Raw genomic sequence first — 19,223 nt, 5'->3', positions numbered from 1 at the left:
TTCGACTAGGAGGGGCACCATTTCTTCCCATGGATCCCCCGTAGCCACCATCTCCTTAGAACTCAAGACCGTCATCTCTAGCACATCCACCTTCAGGACCATCATCACCACTAGAACCGTCGCATCCTGCTCAATCACCGTCTCCAGCACCATCTAATCCAGCAGGTGGGAGTGACGATGACCAAAACACCCCTCCTCAATTACCGTCCGTAGCACTGGGACTAAAGTCTGGTGCGAGCAAGGAACCATATGCAGCACCTCACAAGAAGTCGCGACCACCACCTTCCAAGCCAAAGTAGCCAAATGCAAAAGAACTGAGGAAGAAAACAAAGAAGTCTGAACCTATTATGAAGCTACCAGGTGATATGACTCCTAAGGAATTGGAGGAGGCATCGCAAGCATATGTAAGGGAGTGGTTTGAAAAAATGGTTGCAGAAAGAAAAGCGAAGGGAGGAGGGTCGATATCCTAGGCTGCAATTAGGAAAAGAGAAGAAGGGCCTGGTGGCCAAGTTAGGCTGGAACTAGGAAAGGGAAGGAGGGGGCCTTGGTTGGTTTTTTGTAGGCCTACTAGCCGATTGGGCCCAAAAGTCAGTTGGGTTTTCCATTTTTAACATGAGTGTCGACACGGGCCTCCAGCATGTTGTCTAGTGGGCCTGATGCCTTGGGAGTTCGTTGACCAGGCCTTACAGCATCGAGCTTAGCTTTGGCCGAACAGCTAGTTGTGTGGCATGATGATGGTGATCCATAGGTAGCCAGCATCAAGCCCTTCAACACAACCCGTTCGACGACATGTGCGTGGCCCATTCAGCACTTCACCTGATTGCTTGTTAGGTGTAGAGAAAATGCTTGCTTCCTAAAAAAAAGAACAAACTTCCTTGTATATATATGTTGCCTGTTTGCCTGTCACACCCTAAAATTTTTGAATTTCAGGATGTGAATAAAATAAATAATTATACAATGATTTTCTCATAATTTTAAAATTTTTCCCAACATTTATTTTTCTTTACATGAAATTTAGTATAGGAAAAATAATTGTTTGTTTTTCTAAATTCAATAATGTTGTTCTGTGTCTGTGCATTCATTCCGATGCATCTTGGTGTTTCTTGAGTGCAAAGAGTTTCCAAAATACGTTTAGACGTTGTCCAGATCCTTCTGTGAATTTTCCAGCTTTTTCTGGAATTTACTCTCCTTTTCCTAGAGCTTAATCCAATTTTTGAGAGGCTCTAGAATCCTTTTCACAAGCTCCAAGTATTTTATTTGGACTCCTCGTGTGCCAAGCTATCTCTACGAATTTTCTTGGAATTTTTGGAATTTTCAGAGTATTTTTAATGGCTTAACTGATTTATCTAGATTTTTCTATATTTATTTGTACACGGGAAATGTTTCTAAAAAGAAAACCTTTTCCTTCGGGACGAGCCCGTGGGCCCGATCCACTTCGGCCCATCAGCAGGCCCAACACAGCCCACGGACACAGCTGCTCCCTAGGAGCAGCACGCGAGCCGCCGCCGCCGCCAGCCTTTGCCTGGGCGTGCGTGCCAGGCGATGCCGCCTGCCGCACCCTATAAAGCCGCCGCAGTCGCGCCCTACTCACCCTGCTGCCCCTGCTCCTTTGCGCTGCCACCTTGCACCGCCACCCAACGTCGGCCAAATCCCTGCTCTGCTAACCGCTAGCGGGGCCGAACGCCACCGCCGATTTCCGCCCACCTGTCCGCATCTACCTACCGTCAGAGGATGCCAACGCGACGAGGAGGTTCTTAGGGTCAAGCCGCACGTCCTCTACCAGTTGCAGCCATCCTATCGCCATCGGAGCATCGCTACCGTGTGAGAGCCCGAGCCGGCCATCGTCTTGCTCCTGCCAGCCGATTCCGACTGCCTCCGTCTCTCTCCGCCGATGGTAAGCGCATCCCTAGCATCCCCTTGATCTCCTCTCCTTGTTCCCCACCTTGGTCGAGCTACGCAGCACCCCCAGCGCCGGCGATTTGCACCACCAGAGCTGTCGGGCGCCATGGGGAAGAAGATGCTGGTTTTGCGTCTAACCGCCTGGAGAACCCTGTAACCCCGAGAGAAGTTAGATCCCTGCAACCGAGCCCAAGCCATCACCTTTAAGAGATGTAACCCTATCCCTATCTTTATTCACGAGCACTGTTCCTTGTGTCTTGTGAATCTTCTCAGCTAACCCTCCTGATCTACCTACGATTAATTACGACTAGGCCCTTGCAATCTTGTTTAGCTCGTGGAATCTATGTTTTAGCTCCGTTCTAATCCGTTCAAGTTGCGTTAAGTTCATAATAACATAAAATACACGTTAGTGGTAATATTTTCATTCATGCATGTTTTTGAAAATAAATTTGTTATTAATTTGAGTAATGCCTGATAAACATGTTTCTTCTCTAAATAAAATCTACTCAGAGTTATACACCGCTTTTCATAATAAACATCAATTTGATTAATGCCTACTTCATATCATTTTCTAAATAAAAGCCAATTAGGTTATATATCAGTTTTTTATAAACGAAAGTTAATTTGATTAACGCTTATCTAAATAATTCTTCCAATTAAAAGCTAATTAGAGATATACCTTGGCTTTTCATAAATTAAATTCAATTTGATTAATGTTTATTCAATTTGCCTTCTAAATAAAAGCTACATAGGTTATACCTCGAATTTTCATAATTAAATGTTAATTTGGCTAATATCAATACAAATGTGTTTTTAATCTAATCTGCTTAGTTGGACTCGAAATATAAACTTATATGCTTAGATGCTTTTACATGCTTCTTTTAAAATCAAATGTTTAATTGCTTAAATTGTACTTAAATATTTATAATAAAATTGGACTAAGTTTTACATCGTCTTTTCTTATGAAAATATAAATATGACTTGATTAATTCTAACTAAGGATATTTCTCTGAAATATCTTTACATTTTTTTCCTCAACTAAAATAAATGCAGCATGTAGCTCTTGTCTTTTCCTTTATAATTCAGATCTCTCGATAGTTTTATCTTTTCAACCATAGTTCCATTCTCAGCGTTTCTTGCGTTTGCATGATCACAAAATCGAGCCCTATCCTTTATTACGCGCTTTTAAAGCTTTTCTTTTGTTTTGGTATATTGTTCTTAGTTGTACTTGTTTTTTGTTTTGTATGCTTGTGTTGATGTTTGCTTTGAGTAGAAGGATCACTGTTCGGAAGATTTGAAGATTTAGAGTTCCAAGAGAGCAAGAGCTAAAGAGTAGTAAGAGTAAATTTTTCATTGGAGAAAGGCAAGTGTGTCCTTGTGCTTTGATCCCAATAACTTTACTTAATCACTATTGCATATGCTTGCATTTAATTTGATGGGTCCTATTAAGATTTGCCTAGTTTTTATGTTCATTCCTTGTCAATCTGGGTTTATCCTTCTATTGGGTAGCTATGCTTAGTCTGACTGGGTGATTCAGCATGACCGGCATTGATGCTACTTTTGGACTCCAACAGATAACAATGTTGTTGTTACGGAGATACTTAGTGTTTGGTTCAACCAAGGCGCGGTAAGTTAATGTCATTAGAAAGCAGTGTTATCTGTTATAGTTGGAAAGCAGCATTTGGTTGGACAAATACGACAGTGGTGAGAATGAACAGTACGAATGAAAGAAGATTTAGTCCCAAGTCCGATCAGATACCACGTGAATGGGCCAAGTTCCTGCGCAGTTATTATAACCACGACAACTAAATCAATGGACAGTTGAGAGGGAGGGTACTTTTGGCCACTGTAGGATCAGATACACTGCTACGGAATCAACATTTAGTGTCGATCCCAAACCCCTTTAGTACGCTTTAGTACCGGTTGTCCTATATTAGTATGAAAGGGGATTAAGGGCGCGTTTGGCCGGGCTCCGGGAGCGGCTTCTCCCGAAGTCGTGCCAAAGGGCGCCGGATGGCTGAAATGGCTCCGGCTCCGCCGGCGGAGCCTTAGGAATCTCGCTCTCTGGAGCCGTTTTGGGCTGACGGAGCCAAAAAAAGAGGCTCCCGCGGCTCCTCCTCCTCGTTGCCCACTGTTGCCTTCGGGGAGGGCCCGCAGGCAGGCGGAGGGACCTTCGGGCGGGCGGGCGAGCGGCGGCAAAGCTCCGGCGGGCGGCGGCCGACGGCGACGGCGGGGGCGGAGACGACCGGGAGGCGGGGGCAGGGATGGCCAGGCGGAGGCGACGGCCGGGAGTGGATAGGAGCGGCGGTGGGATGATAGGGAAGAGAGAGAAGAGGGAGTCCGGCGGTGGTTAGATAGGGAGGAGAGAGAATGAGAGAAAAAATAGGAAAAGGGATGGGAGGAGAGAAAAAAATAGGAAGAGAACAGAAGGAAAATAAATATGAAGAAAAGAAAAAAAAAGAAAAGGAAAATGAAAGGGTATTATGGGTATTTCATCTTATCTAACCATTTTAAACTATACGGAAGAGCCGTTTTGCCAAACGCTTTTTCAAAAGGAGGAGCTAGAGCCGGATAAGCCACTCCACCAGTGGAGCCAGAGCCAGAGCCGTTTTCGGAGGAGCCGGAGCCCTGCCAAACTAGCCCTAAATAATCAGTACTAAAGGAGGTAGTTAGTACCGGTTGAGGTCACCAACCGGTACTTAAATTGGCTGCCATGTCACCTGTAGCCTACGCTAATTTAGTATCGGTCTGGTATTAAATAATTTTTTCTTTTTCTTTTCTTATTTCTTTTATTTTTTGGTTGTTTCTTTATTCTATATTTATATTTCGTATTTATTTCGTTTATGTATACTAGTTCTAATACGCAATATATAAAGTTATATTTGATATATAATATTACATTTGAGATATAATAATTATATATGGAAATCTTGTACTTACACATATATTAAATATTACGTTGCATCAACATTTCAAGTTCAACATTTGGATCAACTATTCTGAACTAAAGTCCTCACGGTGATGCAGATTTGATCCATCATTATGGAAATCTCCTGTTCGATTTACTACCTCATCCATAAGAAATCCATAGAGTTATTCTTTAATTGTCCTGATTTTTTCCATCTTAAGGAGTGCTTCCTTCATGTGCCTCATCTGTGTCATTAGCAAAGTTATTATATCAATTAGAATTAATATATTGTTAAGAATTTTGTCTATGCACTGTGAGTTTGTGGTCGATCACACGCTCGGACCTACAAACATGGATGGACTCACATTCAGCATCTGCATAAATTATTCCCCTGGTTCTATATCAAACACTATATATATTAAAAAGGTTATGAAATATTTGTTATTTTCAAGGAAATGATACGAGATGTACAAATTCAATACATACCAGGAATTCGAGTCTCATATAAAGTCACCTGAACTTAAACCGTAGGTACAGGAAGGGTACTATTGGTCATTGTACACCACCATAGCGGTACTATTCATCGAAGCAATGTGGATCACCAGGGTACTATTGGTTACTGTACAACACAACAGCAGCACTATTCATTGAAGCGATATGGATCACCGTTTATCACTGCAGCAGCAGATTTGGATGGAAGATTGGATGGCTAAGCAGCGTTAAGTTGCAGTGGCAGTGGCCACTGCACTTTATTCTGCGTTTCCAAATGACCCGATTGCACTATGAACCGACAAGGGGGCAAAATTTTCATTGCCACATTGTACCGCTCATCTGGCCTTTTTAATGTCATAGGCACAGATAGAGAACTTAGTGCAGTATATGCAAATCTTGCAGTTTATGACAGCTAATATACCAAATAATACAGGTTCAAGTGTTGCTTGTTTACAATCATTGCTACCCCTTGCAAAAACTTGTCCTGCAATCAGCACGTGGGTGCTTCATCCATCTTATAGTATTTGCAGCCACCGAGTGCAAGAAAACTACGATGTTGGCATCACCAAGTAATGCAGCTGGGCGCTTAACTACGTCGCAAATGCCACGATACAGGCTGATTTATCTTCTCTGGAAATTGATAACCTTGATGGAAGTCGCATATATGGCGAAGAAGAAAAGAGAGAAGCAAGAGAGCACTGCAACTGTAACACCAGTCATCCCCTGTTTGAATCCCAGACTTTCCTCCAGGAATTCCTGCACCGTCCCATCGAAGCCAGGGCCAACTATCCTTGTTTGCACATCGCCCAACTGCGATGTAATGATGCCTCGCAGGGTCCATGCCACCGGGCAGATGTAATAGAACCAGATCCACCAACCTGGGATTCTCTGCATGAATGGCAAGAGAAAGAGGAACTGATAAACATTGAACTGAAGGATTCCCTATGTTATACCATCAATTTACTACATTGACCAATGAAATTGGATGCATCATACAAACTAACGTTGAAAAACAGGTTACCTAGTCACTTTCAACACAAGCAGTTATTTCTTTTGTGGGGCTAGAAAACTTAGATTATTAATCTACAAACAAACTCTTAGTTTACAAAGTTAAAAGGCAACCTCTTAGGATTGCAGGAATTTGTTGAGTAAGATTTTAATTGTTTAAAATTTCAAATAACAATTCAAAGCATAATGATGTAATACTTCAGTCACTTACAGACTGGGGGATAAGGAACCCAGAAAGAAGATTCCACAAGGAGTAAAATGCTGATGACACTACTGCTGCCATTTGTTGTGTTGGGGTCAAGCCTACTGCCACCATTCCGTAAAACGTAAAGTAGGTGAAAGTAAGGAACATGAAAACAAGATATAAAAGCAACTTTCCTGCAATTAAAGGTTGAATTTTGTTAGGCTACAAACATGGAGAGATACTGTAGTACAGAGAACACACAGGCAAAATCATGTGCAGAAAGCATGAAATTCTTCAATGAATGTTTTTCCTGGATGACAAGTAACTTGCCTATGTTCCTCTCATAATTGATCATGAAGTAAGTGATGAGGCCAAATATCAGTGTCTGAACTGCAATGTAAGGAATCTCTACAAGACCCTGTTGATTTCAAGCATTGTTAGACACTGGGATCTATAGGGACAACAACAAAGATTGGCATGAGCAAAAGCCACGAACCTGTGCTGCTGCATATGGGAACGATGAGTACATTCTAGCAGCCCGTTCCCTGTAGTAGACCGTTCTCTCAGTGGACACCACAGGCTGCACAGATGAGGCGTTATTTACACCAAGAAACAGGCATGCTGCATAAAGAGCTCCCATGACAAGCATCAAATCTTCTGTTGTTTCTCTGCATAGTTACATTGGCATTAGTCTATGAATCATGTTCTCTGAACTCGGTCTTTATTTGTAAAATAGACTAGCATACATTTCGAGCGGGAAATGGAGTTGACATTTTTATCTAACAGTCACAATACCATGTTCTAAGCTCATGGCATTTCTCAACACAAAATTCTGGAGCTCACATTTCCAATGCTCAGTCCATTCTTACATCCTCTAAGCTCTTAATTAATCAAACAAGAAACAATTAAGAAGTACTTCACTTGAATACAAGTTATTTAGGGCCTTGGCATGGCCTTGAAGGTGACACATCCAGTAGTGATTTCAATAAATTAATTGTTCAAATAAAGAGTTACATATATATTGTGAAAATAGTTGTCATGATGGATATAGTAACTCCAACCTTATATTGTCCATTTATGATGCTTTATACATTTATGATTAAACTAAACAAGTTTTGACAACCCTTAAACGAATTACGTTTTGGATCAGAGAGAATAAATCAAGAAAGAACAAAATCTGACTGAACCTGTATGCCTTATCACATATCTGACTGAACCTTTTCTTTTAGTTTAAGATATGAAAAGTGTTGCTTTAATGTCATTGTATGATTTCAAGGCGTGAGACACTACCTCATTTGTTGTTTGCTAAATTTTTCAAGGCTTAATTTATTTGTTCAACACTGGATGGTTGGAGAGACAAATTAAGTTAATAGGTACAACTTCAGCATAAGATAGAACTAAAAACAAAAAAGAACAGAGGCCCAAGAAAGAAAATAATATGGTGTTTATTCATGTGATAAGTTGGACATGGAAGTATATGGATATCAAACGCCGTAGTTTATACTCATACACATCCCATCTTGCATTACTTAACTCCTACAGTGTAGGACAGCCATGAGAAATATATTGCCTATGGCGTCCTTGTGTCATTGACAGAAAAGTGGAATATGCCAGAGAGAAAGATTTACCTTTTCATCCCAACGTTCCAAAATATTGATCCAAATATGAGAGCAGCAATGGCTGTGAAAAATAATCGCACAACATTGTACTCTGGACTTCTCCAGTAAATAAGGCTTTGCTTACGCAAGCATGCTTTGAACTGAGTTAGAAAGTTTTGTGAAAACTCCGATGAGAATTTCAAAGGCTTCATGCCATCAGCTGGAGCACTTAATTCTTCAATTATTGCTTCCACTTTCCTAAATTACAGTGGACAAGTTTGTTAAACTAGTTCTCAAAAGTTGCATAAATTTGGTATGTCTTTACAGAAATGATTTGAAAGAAAATCGGTTAGGTCAGAAAAAACACAACAGAAGGATTATTTGAAGTCCAGTAGGAATCACCTGAACTGATCTGAGTTATTGTACACTGTTGCAAAATCTAAACCAAGGCTCTTTTCACATGCCTGTGTGCTGACTTGAAGCATCCAGGTTGCTGGATTGTAGCCTTCAGGGATACAAGGAACCCCAGGAATGGACTGTGTTGACAATATTTAACACATTATGAACTTATGATCATACAAGAGTGAGGAAAAAGTGGATGCAAACAAGTCCAAAGATCAAAACTTTATTTAAAGTGGATGCAAACAAGTCCAAAGATCAAAACATTATTTGCTTTCAACCACATGTTTGTGGATTTTTTAAAAACAATATTTATGTACATGGGCACTAAATTTTATTACTTAAAGTTTTCAGCATCCATTTCTATATGGCTAGGTATATACCCAGAAATATTAATTTGTATAATAAGGCAATATAAAAAGTTATGCATATTTATGTACACTAATTATCATATATGTGATATGTTTTCTCAAAAAATGGTGTTAATTGCTTCCAAGAGGCCATATGACAGTGCTACAAATCTTGAAGCCAGTGATGCAACTGACCGCGCTTCAAAATGTGATAAAAAACTGACAGAGAGAGATGACCATATGATCGGTTATAGGTGGGGAGGAATTCATCTATAGAGAAACAAACTTGAATGATATGGGAACAGTTAATTCACCTTATTTGCAATATCAAAATAATTCATCCCTATCTTTCTAATGCATGTGAGCTGAACCCAGATTAGTTGGGGTGTGGATGTACGCCAAGACCACCTAAGTTTGATTCCTTATCGGGGTGAATGAGTGCCTATATTTTCTCCTAGGCTGGTCTAGTTTTTTTTTTCTCCTCAAAGATTCTGGCTCCTAATGAAAAACTATATAAATAGTGTAGAGCAATGTAAGCCTTGAATTCTGAACTGGTTATATGATTACCAGAGATTCCAGATAATCTATATCTCTGTCCCTATGATGTGCTAATACCAACAGTTAGCATGGCTTCTGTGTGTGCTCAGTTGCAACGGTATCTTAATGCCTGGGGCATGAATATGCTAGTGCAGTACCAAATAATTCATAGATGACCTAGGTTTTAATCCGTGTATTTCGTCGCTACGTAAGAAACTTTTAGTACCCTGAAAACCAAATGATTTAAGTGGCATACTTTTAAACTGCAGCACCTGTGAAGTATATTTATCAATACAGGAAACACTGTTGTACATTCTCTGGATACATTAAGCTTTATTAGAACAAATTGTTGTTTAAAATCATTTGCGAAGTAAATAGAGACAAAAAGAGCACCTGAAAGTAACCAATCATATCAATTGAATTGACACCCAGAGAACCACCATATATAACACGACCTCCACGTTTCAGAAGAAGTAGCTGGAATAACATGAGTAGTTAGCAAAGGGGGGCAAAAATGGTGAGCAACTGCAGCCAAATACAAAAACACCAAAATGTATACCTACCTCATCAAAAGCTTCAAAGATATCAATACTGGGCTGGTGTATGGTGCAAACAACAGTTCTTCCAGTATCAACAGTATTTCGAACAGTACGCATCACAATGGCAGCTGCTCGTGCATCCAAACCAGAAGTAGGCTCATCCATAAAAATAATTGAAGGATTTGCAACTAGTTCAACAGCTATTGTAAGGCGTTTCCTTTGCTCTGTTGACAATCCCGTATAACCCTGTCTCCCTACTAATGCATGTCTCAGTTGATTGAGCTCTACCAAAGCCATAACTTCCTCAACAAATTCCTGCAGGATAATTGAAAGTGGGCATCAACTAAAATAACTATGTGCTCCAGAGTAAAAGGAGTTTGTGCAAGTAATGAACATACATGTCTTGTTTCTCTAGTTATATCTTTGGGAAGCCGTAAGATTGACGAAAACCACAAGGACTCTTCAACTGTCACTTGTGGTGAGTGGATATCATTTTGCTCAACATATCCTGCTATCCTGGGAAAGGTTCTTTGTTCTTTCTTATGTCCAGAGATCCTGATGTCACCTTCGATATATCCTCCTGTTTTTCTGCCAGCTAAAACATCAAGAAGGGTCGTCTTTCCAGCACCACTTGAGCCAACCAGTGCTGTTAGGACACGGGGCCTAAATACCCCACTTACTTCAGACAGCAACTGTAGTCTTTTCTCAGGTACACCCCTTGCTTTTATTTCCTATGTATTAAAATACTGTCTTAGCAGAGGAACAGCAACAATAAACATATATAAATAAATAAAAAGTTTAAGAAGAATAACCTTGGGCATATCTACAAAATAGTTCACATTGTGAAACGTCATTGTTAGAGGTAGAAATGGTAGTATCATTCCCTTCTTATCTTCTCCTTCAGTCTGCCCTTTAAACTCATAACTTCTACCATTATTTTCTGCAATTCATTTCAGGGTAGAACTGTTCGTTGTTACTGCCAAAGTACTGAAATCATACATACCATGCGAATAAACAAGAAAGCCAAGTTTCATTTCGTTAAAGTAGAAGAAAGAAAATTGTACAAGACCAGAGCCTTACAAAACATTACAACATTCGTGCCACGTCCTTAAGAATCAATCCGACCAAGAGAATAGACTAAGCAAAACACACCTAGCCTATTCCCAAGAACAGACTCCAGAGTTACTTGGCTCCAAGTACTCTCTCCATTCTAAAATGTAAGAAGTTTCAGTTTTCTTATAGTCAAACTTCTCTAACTTTGACCAAGTTTATAGAAAAACATATTAACATCAACAATACCAAATAAATGCAATGACAAGACATTTCATCATGGATTTAATAAAACTAATTTGATACTATTGATGTTGGTGCATTTCTCTATAAACTTGGTGACAGTTAGAGAAGTTTGACTTCTAGCAGAACTTAAACCTCTTATATTATGGAAAGGAGGGGATGACAATACTTTATCCTCACTTTGCTATGAAAATTTTGGTTCAGCAAAATTAATTACACATTGCGACTAATGAAGGCTGACAAATCATAAATAGTAGCCATCCTTTAACTCTAAATAACTACTTCCCACATTCAAAAAACTATTTATTTCAACAGGGTCATCAAAGTTAAACTTTGACCATTTTTTCTCAAATAATTTAAATGTGAAAGCATTTTGAAATATAAATCTATTTGTACAATTTTAATGTCCTAAACATTCTTGTAGTTTGTTTAATGGTTGGTCAAAATATATAAATTTCTGAATATATAAAATATAATATACGCCTTGCATCTTTGAATGGAGGGAGTAATTTAACTTCACAGATGTTTAATAATGCTTAGCAAGAATAAATAAGTTCCAACTCAGTGCCTTGAAAGAACCATCTAAAATAATTTCAGAACATACAACAAAAAACAATAATCTCATTATGAAACAATGTATAAAATTAGAGTCATGTGACCCCTTATAAAAATGAGAAATCACCTGCAATTACAGGTCCATTGGATATACTATCAGTTCCTGCATCGTTTGATTCCTCAGAATCAGATGGGATCATTGCTTGGGCCTTCCGTAGAGCTTCAAAACAAAATTTGAAAATCAAAGCAGCTTTAATTGAAGAAAAAATTTAGAATTAATATTTCATTTCCACACTTACGATTAAGGAATGCCAAAGCAAGAGTAAATAGACCATTGAACAAGACGGCATAAGCCAATAAAGCACCAACTCCAATCCAGTACCAGTAATCTTGTGTAGGGAGATTGTGTGAAATAAGAACATTAGTTCCAACTGTACTATTGCTGCCAGCCAATACCTGTAATGAAACATGTCAACAAAACATAGCAACCAAAATGTAAAGAACGTAAAATGATCCTTCTGGTAAAAAGAATGACTCAACAGAATATGCATGCAGTTGGACCATATTATGTTTGACACCCAAAATGTGAAAACTGAACAATACATAGTTCCATACTTCCAGTACGCTGAAATTATATATAACCTTTCTTTGTCATACTATGAAAAGTCAAAACAAGGAGATAGAAAAGGTGATTCATTCTAGTAAACAGACCTTTGACCATCTGGATGCTGAGAATTCATTCACTGAAATAGCACGCTGTCCATACATTAAGGGGGAAACCCAATAAGCCCACTGCCACCATGGCTTTATAGCCTCTGTTATGCAAAATAGAAGTAACAAAATCACAATATGTTGCATTGAAAGTAAGAAGTCTTCTTAAGTACTATCCAGGGACAGGCAAGGTTTCTAGCAAAATTAAGCACATCACAGGAAATAAATAATAAACACTGACCTTTAGGAACAATGAACCCTCCTAAGAGTAAAATTGCCAATAAGGCAGCCGATCCAAAACTATTAGCAATAGTCATGTCCCGTGCTATAGCTCCCATCATCCGGAAAAGGCCCAAAGCCATTTGATGTACAGAGAACAACAATAGCATAAACCGAAAGAATCTGCAGACAATTTGTATTATTCTGACATGTCCAAGTATCAAAGTAATGACACTCAGCCTACAGGTGAGTAGGGTTGTACCTATCAGCGGTAGGTGCAAAGCCTACTGTGTAGTAAACAACACATGACCACACTACTGCTTCAATAAGAGAATACGGAATTCGTAGTATCCAATTGGGGATTGAGAAAGCCCATGCAGGATGAAAGAAATTGTCTCTGTGCTTATAGAACACTGGAAGGCGTGAAATAGTAATGGGAAGCTCTGTAAAACCATTGAACATCATATGTACAAGTCCATAAAACAGACAAGACAGATAAAGATTCCCATTTTGCTCATCAACAGGGTGTAATCTTGTACGAAGAAATATTGTGCATGTGATTACCCCGACAAAAGCAACCTACACAAATTTATGCCATCATTTGTCACATGCAAGTGAGGAGAGTAATGACTTAAACGAAATTACGGAATGAACCATGCAAACAAAGTATCATATACATAATAAAAGAAAAACTAAATCTTTATGTTCTTGTATATACAAAATTTTAGATGATGGCAACAATCTGGATCGAAATAATGTTAAAAAATTTCCATTGAAATAGATAGTATTATTGTATCTTTGTCATTATCTGTTACATGAAAGTGTACTTCCTCCTCAATAACCTCATCAATGCAAACTAGGGCACATTTTCTTCCAGTTAAAAAGAAGCAGAAAATGTAGGCCAGTAATTAAACAGAAAGTACTTATTTTAAAATGCTATAACATCTGGGTAGGAAATCTGTGTGTAACCCTAGTTTTCAGAATATAAAAATAAAAGGTACAGCGGAATTAGGAGTCCTGCTTGAGCTTTCAATAATGGTAAAAAGTCCAAATTACTCCCCTCAAGTATAGACAAAGTCCGGATAACCCCTTAATATATTTCTTGGTTCAGTTTACCCCTAAACTATGCCATTTGCTTCAATTTATCCCCTAACAAAATTTGTCTTTTTTGTTTCTCCATGCACGGGTGGAGTTTAAGTTAAAATTTTGGGAGATGATAGCAGAAATCGTAACACATGTTACAAAAATTCATCATGAACTTTTTTATCATTATTTTGATAGGGTATGGTATTTAATAATAAATTAATTCTTAGTATACAAAATTATACAAAAAAATAATGATGAAAAATTCATAACATATTTTCTTGACATACATTATGGTGTCCACTACCATCCTGCAAAATTTTAAATTGAAATTCAACTTGTATCAAAGAATACTTTAGGGGGTTATCCGGACATTGGCTATGCTTGACGGTAGTAATTTGGACTTTTATCCTTTTAATTTTGACTACTAATGATCACAACAATTATCATTCATACATCAAGCTATGTCAACTGCTCATAATGTAACTTTGATCCATCTACCATTTCAAGAATGAGATGGATCATGGAGCTATATAATCTGCTTGAATATTGCAAGGCTTGGACCCAATGAAACGGACAGTTTACAGGAAAAAAGTACGTTCTCATGCCATGTTTGATGGACGGCAATATTGTTTAGATAAGACATAAATAAATTTTATATACAGTGATATACAGTGATAATGGATATTGGCTTGGATTCTACAAGTTCATTTCTAAGAAATTATCACAGTAAAGTAAAGAGAAACATGTACATACTTGGCATGTCCTGAAAGTGTAGAGGAAACGGTTGCGACTTATTAAAATAAGCTCCCTGGCAAAGCATGCTTTAACAAGGCTAAGCTTTGATACTGCAAACTTTGATCTGGCAAGCGCCTGAGGAGAATTTGTATCAACATAAGGATCTCTTAAAATAGAATCCAGAGATCTTCCATACTGGGATTGTTCAAATGCAGAAGCCATTGTCAACGCAGAAATAAAAGAATACTGTTTTGACTTGTCAGACCAGTACTGAGCTTGGTCTTTCCTTGATGTCACCTAATAAAAAATTTAATTGAAAGTAAATCCCAGCATCCTCCAAGCTTGATGTTACAATTAGCAGGCACTATGCAATACCTCTTGGAGAAAATCTGCAATTCCTTTACGAGGAGGCAGTGAAAATCCTAAAGATTTGAAATAATCCACAACATGCACAGTGGGGCCTTGATAAATTATCTGCCCTTCTGAGAGAAGAATTAGATCGTCAAATAGATCAAATGTCTCTGGTGCAGGCTGAAGAAGTGACATCAGCACAGTAGCCTCCATTTCATGAACAAAGTTCCTCATGCATTTAACTAGTTGAAAAGTTGTTGAGCTGTCAAGGCCTGTTGATATTTCATCCATGAGAAGTGTTTTTCTAGGTCCAACAACCATTTCACCTGCAAAAGTACACAATTTTTATTACAAATGTACGATAACATTTTTATACTAAGAATATGATATCATATTCTGTTCAGTTTCCTGCATAAGTTGTGTAAGATGGAGTTATCACTTTAGTTATGGGTATCTACATATGACCCTTATCGCCTTATGTAGTGTTGTAAAGGGAGGATCGATATAGGTTGGGCTGCATATACCTCTGGGTTAACTTAAATAAAAGCAAGGACCAAATTGTAAATGGAGTTAATGCAAACGTCATGGAGGATTCTAATAAGCATACTGTGGATGCAGGGTGATGTAGTACCTTATCCCTTAGTTCATATTTCCTAGTCTAAAATCTTTGGATTAATAATCTAAATGGAATAATAAGAAATCATTATACCTCTCTAAGATGAGCCAGTTATCTTTACCCACGAACTAAGGTTCACTGCACTACTGAGATGGAATTATTTGGAAGAAAAGCATTGGGAAACGTCACAGAAAACACAATAGGCTGAAATCATGCAAACCTGTCGTGACTCGTTTTTTCTGACCACCAGAGACACCTCTTGCCATGTCAGTACCAACAGGAGTATCAGCACACATATCCAGTCCAAGCACTCTCAGCACATAGTCCGTAACAAGATTGTGTTTTTGTCCTCCAACTGATGCTGTCTGACCAAACAGAACAAAACATTATGCAAATAAAAAAATGAAATATGAGAAGTTTACACATGAATTAGATAAGAACCTTCATAAAGGCATCTATTTCTGGAGTTGGTCTTATGCCTCTCTTGTTTTCAAGATCTAGTAGATCCTTCAAGCACTCTACACATTTCAACAATGTGCATATTAGAGAAAGACCTTTTAAAGTGGCATCAAAGCTGCTACGCCTTAACAAAAAATGTTCTTCTATTAGAATTATCAAGATAGCTTTTAATAGTAGATTAATAACATAAAATATTGCAAACTTGATAAACTTGAAATGAGCTTAAAGTTTTCTTTTCAATGAACATTCATGATAAACTTCAGCCTGAAAGTAGATTGTACTGGATTCTATATTCTTAAGGATATTTCACCATCACTGATACTTGCAATAGGGAAAAGGTTAAAACATCTTCATATTGTTGGACTTCATCTAGATGCACGTATCCTCACGGAATCTGCAAACTTCAGCTAGTCTTGAAATAACAACCAGGAAGCTGGCTTATCTTGTTGATTGTCACTTAGGTTCTTTTAATTTCTGGAAAGCATCCTATAAGAAAACTAGTTTATGCATTCATGCTAGTTTGGGCGGACTAGAAGAACCTGACCTGTAGTATATGCTAACTACAGTGAATCACTTTATCTTAACTAAACTAGAATGCATTTATGGAGGGTGACAAATCATTCGGGTGTGAATTACTAACTAAACTAAGTGGCATGAAAAGTCTAAATGAAATTTTGTTCTTAACCTGGCTGATGAACTAAACAAGATGTTCCAAAGTACAAGAAAAGGGAACCTAACCTTGCCAGTTTTCACTTGCACCCTGGCATCTTGCAGCAAAATCTAAAGTTTCTCTCACTGTCAACTCTCCAATATGGTTGTCTGTCTGACTGATATAAGCAGAAGTTCGTTGTACACAAAATTCCTTCAGAGAAATTCCATTGTAGCTCACTTCTCCGTTTTTCTGTCGGAATATGAGAGGGATAAGGGAAAGACAACATATAAAGAAAACAATGAGATTGATCAGGCAACTGGTTTACATGGAGAAAGAACAAACAACCCCCTCCTGCACCCCCCAAAAAACACAATCATCACACACAATGACTGAGAGATGCCAAGGTCACCTTTAGCTGAGGATCCAGTTTACCGGCTAATGCCAACAAGAGCGTTGATTTCCCAGAAGAAGGTGGTCCCAGCAACAATGTCATTCTTCCACCACAAAAATCAAAACAAGATTACAGCATCAATAATTTGATATTACAAACTTAATAATACCAGTAAGCAAGCGCATGCAAGTTATGCAACCCATATCAATAAACATATTGCGAAATATAATTATCGGGCAAGCAAAAATGAGTTACAAGTTACTATTGCAAGACATTAAGGCTATTTTGGCAACAACAAAAACTGAAAACGTTGACACTAAGGGTGGGAGATAGACAAACACATGATCAATATGAGTTGTGTCAAGCACCATGTGTAAGTGGAAGATTTAAATTCTGTGCATTTTCCATTCATATGGATATTAAGAAGGAATAGATGATGAATGATTACCTATCAACTATCACTAAATGAGATATACATTTCTACATTCCATATATAGGAAACAAATGCAAGCACATTAGGCATCAAATACAATCTCTATTTTTGTGCCAACGCATGCACCAAAATTGAAGTTCTAGCATGAAATGTGTTTACATTCAAATAGAACAATGCAGTAAGAAGTATTGTTTCTCACCTCCCAGGTCTGACAATGCCTCTAACATCATCCAAAATAGTGAGCTTGCGCTTATTAGGACGTAAAAGGTGGCAGGTGATTAGAAGTCTCTGAATGCATGCACAAGAGACACCGTACATATAAGCAAGGGCTCAGCCCTATAATAATATAGTAACCTAAAACAAGGGTACATGGTCATGTAAACTAAGATCATTAAAAATCTATATACAGTTTTCTTATTTGAAAATGATACAAGGTGGAGCATATTTTACCATCGTACGGATTTAGTGCTGCTAGAAATTGTTCAACGTCATCAAGTAATCATAAACTATTCAACAGAATGACTATCAGAACGAATCGACCAATTTGAATCGTTGAAAACCCAGCCTCATCTATAAAGGCCCCTGGTCATACAGGATCAAAATCAATTACACCCTGATGCCTACTGTAAATATGCGCATGGGTTATCTATTCATCTGAGGGAAACAGCACATAAAACTACGGAACTAACAATGAGATTTCCAATTTGGTTGTATCTGGTAGCTAGCTGTAACTACACGTGACAAGATTTAAGAATCCCATAGCAAAGCAAACTGGCAACATCCAAAAACGAGTGCCCAGCCGCTTACAGTCTAGACATGGACAGTTCATTCACATGAAGCACGTCCGATCAATGAGATCCTCTAACTTTACCGCTACCGTCCCCCTCGTCGACCAACCAAACACCACATGAACCACAGAAACCTTGCCCAGCGTGTACCTCGGCAACATCGTGGACGTAGTTGACGAGCGTCGGCAACGCCCGTCTGCCGACGTGGACCTCCGTGGATACAGTGAGGTTGCGGAACCTCACCTCCACCCGCGGCACCTCCAACCCCACCCTGCACGACCAAGCAGTTGGGCTCCATAGTTAGTAGGCGAATCTATGGAATAGAAATCGATCTAAATTGAGCGCGGAATTTCCGTACGCATCGAAGCGGGCCTTGATGCCGTGCAGGAGGTTGGCGTTGTCGAGATCGGCGGTGGCGAGCGCCGTGCGGAGCACGCGTTGGACCCCAGCCCGGTCGAGCCTCCGCACATCCACCACCTTGCCCTCACCCGCACCGCCTCCGCCTCTGCTAGTGCCGGCGCCGTCAGGGTCGGGGATGACGATGGCGAGGTTGCGCTGCTTAGCGAAGGGACGCCCCTCGATGGCCGCCCAGAGCAGGTCGGCCTCGTCCTCCCCCCGCGCCCTCCTCCTCTCCTCGTCCCCCTCCACATCCACCGCCACGTGGTGCTGGACGCCGCTCGCTGCAAACGCCATCGCCCCCCGCCGCCGCCGCGATCTAGTAGCGAGTGGGGTTTTTGGTTTCGGCCGATAGGAATACGGAAGCCGTGTGCGGAGCCGGGTATATAAGGGAAGCAGGCTAGCGAAGAGAGGGAGAAGCGACCGGGCACCACACCACCACGCCACCAGAGCGGAGGCGGTTGTGTCTCCTGTGACACGTGTCCATCCCTTCTAGAAGCTCCAGTTGGCAGCGGGAGGCGCGCTTTTTTTTCCGAATTCCGGGACTTCAACACCGGAAGGGGAGCTGTCAGCCGCGCGATCGTTGCCAATCCCGCGCGTTCTTCCCGGGGGAATCATTATCGA

The 19,223-nt window shown here is 39.6% G+C and overlaps 1 protein-coding gene across 1 annotated transcript; it reads right to left on the bottom strand.

The window, feature by feature from the left end:
• Nucleotides 1-5,592: 5,592 nt before the first annotated feature.
• LOC117835505 (ABC transporter G family member 51) lies at nucleotides 5,593-18,896 on the bottom strand. Its single transcript, XM_034714846.2, has 24 exons — nucleotides 18,562-18,896; nucleotides 18,354-18,474; nucleotides 17,615-17,703; nucleotides 17,001-17,085; nucleotides 16,678-16,840; nucleotides 15,922-15,998; nucleotides 15,701-15,845; nucleotides 14,889-15,190; nucleotides 14,532-14,810; nucleotides 12,955-13,271; nucleotides 12,715-12,875; nucleotides 12,474-12,577; nucleotides 12,062-12,218; nucleotides 11,890-11,982; nucleotides 10,727-10,854; nucleotides 10,313-10,645; nucleotides 9,939-10,229; nucleotides 9,769-9,852; nucleotides 8,492-8,625; nucleotides 8,120-8,347; nucleotides 6,988-7,159; nucleotides 6,822-6,909; nucleotides 6,519-6,685; nucleotides 5,593-6,187 (listed from the first exon to the last, which is right to left on the bottom strand). Exons 1-24 carry the CDS (start codon nucleotides 18,894-18,896, stop codon nucleotides 5,921-5,923), a joined length of 4,320 nt encoding a protein of 1,439 aa, XP_034570737.1. The 3' UTR covers nucleotides 5,593-5,920.
• Between the last annotated feature and the right edge of the window lie 327 nt (nucleotides 18,897-19,223).

This window comes from Setaria viridis, chromosome 9 (genome assembly GCF_005286985.2).
Source record: "Setaria viridis chromosome 9, Setaria_viridis_v4.0, whole genome shotgun sequence".
Classification (NCBI taxonomy): Eukaryota; Viridiplantae; Streptophyta; class Magnoliopsida; order Poales; family Poaceae; genus Setaria; species Setaria viridis.
This window is presented reverse-complemented; position numbering and strand designations above follow the sequence as displayed.

Coding starts and splice junctions, on each gene's coding strand:
- LOC117835505 (XM_034714846.2), bottom strand. CDS start 18,896: ATGGCGTTTGCAGCGAGCGGCGTCCAGCACCACGTGGCGGTGGATGTG. Junction 17,086..17,614: donor GGCATTGTCAGACCTGGGAG/GTGAGAAACAAT, acceptor TTGTGGTGGAAG/AATGACATTGTTGCTGGGAC. Junction 15,191..15,700: donor GAAAAAACGAGTCACGACAG/GTTTGCATGATT, acceptor GTACTTTTGCAG/GTGAAATGGTTGTTGGACCT.